The sequence below is a fragment of the Pteropus vampyrus genome, unplaced genomic scaffold (assembly GCF_000151845.1).
Source record: "Pteropus vampyrus isolate Shadow unplaced genomic scaffold, Pvam_2.0 Scaffold48, whole genome shotgun sequence".
Lineage (NCBI taxonomy): Eukaryota > Metazoa > Chordata > Mammalia > Chiroptera > Pteropodidae > Pteropus > Pteropus vampyrus.
In genome coordinates, this window is record NW_011888829.1 from 1,614,169 (window position 1) to 1,619,206 (window position 5,038).

At 47.4% G+C, this 5,038-nt stretch overlaps 1 protein-coding gene across 1 annotated transcript in view; it reads right to left on the reverse strand.

Moving 5' to 3' along the window:
* Positions 1-5,038, reverse strand: part of TBXAS1 (thromboxane A synthase 1) — a 143,366-nt gene that overhangs the window by 75,916 nt on the left and 62,412 nt on the right. Inside the window, 1 exon segment of the mRNA XM_023530283.1 lies at positions 4,967-5,038. Coding sequence (XP_023386051.1) covers positions 4,967-5,038 — 72 coding nt within the window.

Sequence of the window (5,038 nt, forward strand, 5' to 3'; positions counted from 1 at the left end):
CCTGTGCATAGCAGAGACCTGCCTCAAAATAGCAGGGGGTCAGGCAAATGAGGTTGCACACCTGTTTCTGGGTCTCTGCAGTCTGTCCGGGTTTTAAGTATGAAGGTCTGCCTCGCTCAGAGCTGTGGACCTATCATGTGAGTTGACCCTTCTCAAGATACGCAAAGCTCAAAATAGTATTCAATGTTTGGGGCGATGAGAGCTTTTCCTAAGTCATATGCAAAAACCATTCTCACACCATAAAAGCTCACTGCTCAGGTTTGAAAACCTGAATGTTTTAATTTACTCAGCGTCTCATTTATGGTACAGGAGATCAGAAGCTCTAGATGAGCAAGTTTTCAAATGCTGTCAGTGGACAGGTGCCAGTTGCAGGTGTAGGGGGGCAGTTATACAACAAGCCCGCTGAGGCTCCCTCCCTCCTCAGAGATGCCAGCAGACGGGTCCCAGGTCCCTGCGGCTCCAGCACGGGTGGCTTTATCCACCTGGAGCTCTGAATGGTTTTCCTTGCCGGTGAACTCTGTAACGAGCCCACACAATTCTCTGTAATGGGGTACGGCCGCAGATGCAGACGTAATAAGGTTTCCAGCGACTAATTTGCCTCGGAACTTTAGTGATGCTTGCCTGTGCCGAGGGCTTTGCGGTTTCACAGGAACTCATCCTGTGCTTCTAACGTCCATGTGGTGAGCGGTGGGAAACGGCCCTCGGGGAGGCTGCACCTGGGCCAGCCAGGCCCCTGGGCTCTTATGGTTCTGGATAAAACCACTCACAAATCCATCCCACGGCTTTAGATGTGTCTCTTGCAAGTCAAGGATGTGACTGGACCTATGCCGGGAGAGGTGACCCCCGTGGTGCCTGTGAGGACCGGAGGGCTGGTACCCACACCTGCACACAGGCGACTGCTACCGGCAGAACCTGGGAGCTGGCATGCTTGCAGCCCGACCCACGCTCCGTACTGTCATTCGGGACCAGAACTCAGAGTTCCCAGCAGCAGATTGAGTGATGGAGCGTATCCCCACTGCGCCCCCTTCCAAGTAGACCAACCTAACGTGGGCCACAGACCGCCCTATATCCGTCTCTCTTCCACTGCTTCCCCAGCTCCAGGCCTTGAGGAGAGGCCGAGAATAGAGGTTCTCTGGCGGGTCATGACCATTTCTGTTGAGTCATGTGGACCCAGCTCCAGTTTCTGCAGATATTAAAGAGCTGCCTTCATGGCTTCATCGAGTACCCGCTAGCAAAGAGGAGCTAATTAAAAAAGTATCTAAATAAAAAAATAACCAAGTCTCAAGGTGCTGGGACAACTGAGATCCTATAAATGCTAAGAAGATTGATTGGGGTTTAACGGTAAACTGTGGTTGCACCACCACGAAGCAACTTCAGGAAGTGCTGAGTGCGCTGATAGAGGCCCGAGCCGTCTGTGTGGAAAGTGGGCGAGACAGGGCAAAGGCGTCACGCAGACCCGAGTGTCCCGAACAATGTGCGTGGGGAAGCACGTTACGGGAACCGCCACCCTGGGTCTGAGCCACGGTCTGTTGGGCCCGGTGTTCTGAACTTTGAAAAAAATAATAATTCCATTCAACAACTTTCGAACTCAAACATTTGCTCGATACTGACGTACGTCAGGGAATTCCCCGTGGTGCGCCCCACCTCCAGCTGGTACGCTCTGTCACTCCCTCATGGTCCTGACAGCTCACATCGCATGTCAGCGCTAAACCCAGCTGCCACATCGCGGCCACTTGGCACCTGCCCGTCAGGGGCACACGTATGTCAAGCCTGGATTTGTGAGTGGAGATGGGCTCTTACAGTCGGAAGAAAACGAAGCCATGTGTTATTTAAGTTCCTTTTCACTTAATGTATCAACCTAATATGCCGAGGTATTGTCTGGATCGCAAGGGACCATTTGGTAGAAGCTCGTATGGAGTTAGCGTTTAATGTTTACTGAATGAATGTATAATAAAGCTGAATTGCTGAACACTTAAGTAAACATGGCTTATTAGAGAAAGGCAGCATGATGTTGGTAAGGAGAAATCATGCCTCACTAATCTCCTTGAGTTCTTTGAGCAGATAAATAAGCATATGGATAAGAGGGAGCCACAGAACCCGATTTAATTTGACTTTCAAAAACCTGTGAGAAAATCCCACTCTAAAGACGATTTTTAAAAAAATTGAGTCACTAAGGGTTGTTTTATCATCAATATGGAACTGGCTTAAAGACTGTAAACAAAGCTAAAGATAAGTGGATGCATTCCCAGATGGAAAATTATAAACATTGGGGTTTCCTAGAGATCTAATCTTTGATGGATCTTTCCGAATGTTTATGAATGATCTAGAAGAGGAAGTGTATATTCACTCTCCAGGTTCAGGTAACGCCTAGTTCTTCTGGGATGATAAGTGTTGTAAGGATTCAGAGAGAGCGAAAAGTAAATGTGGATTGAGGTAGGGAAGGCTTCACGGGGGAGGCAGAGTTTGAGGAGAGCCTTGAAGAATACTAGGGTTTGAATGGGTGCAGAAAAGGTGGACGGTCTTCTTGTTAATAGCACCTAATACACATTGAGTGTTCGTCTGGCCTGGGTGTAAGGCAGGGTTTATATGTGTGATCTCATTTAGCCTACAGCAGCCCAGTAAGGTAGATCATATCCCATTTTCCAAAAGAGCAATGAGAAGCATAAAGAAGTAATTTGCTCACGCTCAGGTTATTAATCGATGCAAGACCCTCTGTTATCCTGCCTCCCATTCTAGTGCGAGTGTCAGCATGAGCAAAGGCACTGGGGCAGGGCTTTCCAGAGCAGGTTACGGAAAGGATGGAGAGGCTTGTATTGGGGAGCAGTGAGGGGTGAGATCGGAACATATGAAATGCATCCAAATTACAGAGATGCTTAAATCTCCTCGCGGGACCTTGAACTTTCTCCCGAGGGCACTGTGCTGAGTGCAAGAAGGAAATTAGAACCATATTCTGCATTTGGGGCCTAGAGACCTGAGTCTGGGGATGGAAAGCATTAGGGAGGATAGACGGATAAATGATTTAGAGGAGAGATGGGCACCTTTATTGGTGCCTTCTGCTTGAATGTGTGTGTCGAGTGGATGTCTGCCCCTAGTGTATCACTTAGAGGGTGGCCCTCTTCCAAGTCTGTTCTCGGGGTCTTGTACCCTGGTGACATCTGGGTGTCACATGAAGCAATATGGAGACACGTGGCTGCCACACCCCATCTCACTGCTAAGGGTTCGCAAGAACCGCGACAGGCTCTCAGGGCGCCTCTGCTGTCTGCTGGGCACGGCTTGGTGGTCCAGGCCCTTTGACTTGCCAGTTTCCGCCACATCTTTAATCAACACTCTTTGCCGAGCCTGGCACAATGACTATCCACAGCTGTATTGGACCATCAGACTCAGTCTCTATGAGCCTGAGGCCACAGAAGACCTTCAGGAGACTTTGAACAGGGGAATAACAACATAATGTTTGGGGAAGAGAATCTAGAGGCAGCAGAGAAGTAGTTAGACTCCTGCAATTCCTTCGGCCATCCCTCCAAATCACCTCCTTCCAGTGGACATGTGGTGTCCGGAATTGGGCAGGATGCTCTGGGGCTGGAAAATGAGCAGCTAACTACCTCATGAAACCTTGACGGTCCAGAAATGTCACCTAAGGCAGCCGTAATGGTAGTGGCAGTAAAAAGAGCCCTGGACTTGAGTTGTGACATGGCACATGAATCCCTGCTCTTCCTATGAGTCACATGGTCAGAGTTATCACCTAACCCTTCTGAGTCTCAGTTTCCTTGTCTGTAACATAGAGGTGATAACTGTGTCAGTGTCATAAGTTCTCATGAAGTTTAATGAGAAAAAACCACTCTGGTGCCTCAACCAGTACAGAATGTAGGGTGGGGCAGGTCTGATTTCTTTAAGACTCGCCCCAGAGATCTCCTATTGATAAGCCTTCTCCTGTCCCATTCTAGGTGGCGGAGTGTTTTCCACTGCAGTGACACTTACCCTACCATGTTGTACTGGCCTCTTTGCCTATCTGCCTGTCACTAGACTGTGAGCTCCTTGAGGACAAGACTGAGTCTTCTGTCTCTTTATAATCTGCACCTAGACCATGCCTAGCATACGGCATATGGCAAAAGTTTGCCAGATAACCAACAAAAGAGTGACTGCATTACCTACGCTTCCTATAAGAATGAAAGATGAGTTTAATTTGACAAAAAAAGGTTGGCACATAGTGATTCTCTTAATTCTCACAAGCAAGCATTTATTAATTGACTTTAGACTCTTTTTAGGAATCAACCTAAAGATGTTTATAGTCTTCTCTGCTGGAATTCCTATCTCCCCCTTTTTAGAAAATATAGACCACACTGACCTCTGCCATTTTCTTATACCTTTTACATTCTTTGGGATTCCTCATCAAAGAGAAAAAGTAGGATATGGACTCTCTAAAAAAGATGGAGTATGTGCATCCTTTAGTGGATTAGAGGCTCGAATTGACATGTCGCAGTCCTCTTACTGGCTTCTCCTGCTACTCGGGGACGAATTTCCCTCGCAATGTTGCTTGTCTTTCCTTTCCAGCCTTAAGGCTTTTATACTCTGCGAAAGAGGTAAGCACAAGAAGCTCAAAATTTTGCTTTCCCTCTGGTATTTATTAGCCTTGCTCGGTCTTCCTCAGTCACTTGACCTGTGCCCCCTGGATTCCTGTAGCTTTGAACACAGCTTTAAAAAACTCTCCCGGTTTTAGCATTTTTATTAACCACAACTTCTCTTGAGCTTTAGCTTTCTTAAAGCATCTCTTAAATGTAAATGATATTCTTTTGTGCCAGTCCTGCACGTCTCTTTTGAAGACCTAAATTCACGGGAGAGCTCAATTTTGAGTTGAACCGATCTAAAGCCATAAGAGGCCTGATCACGTCCCTATTAGGTGTGACGTGCAGTCCTTGCATCTGAGAATGATTCCCCATCCACCCGTCTCTGCAAAGAGAAAACTACATACCATTCTGTTGGTAAAGTTACTGAAGTTCTCGACCAACACCTGCTTGATCATGTCCGGTTTGGAGATAACGAT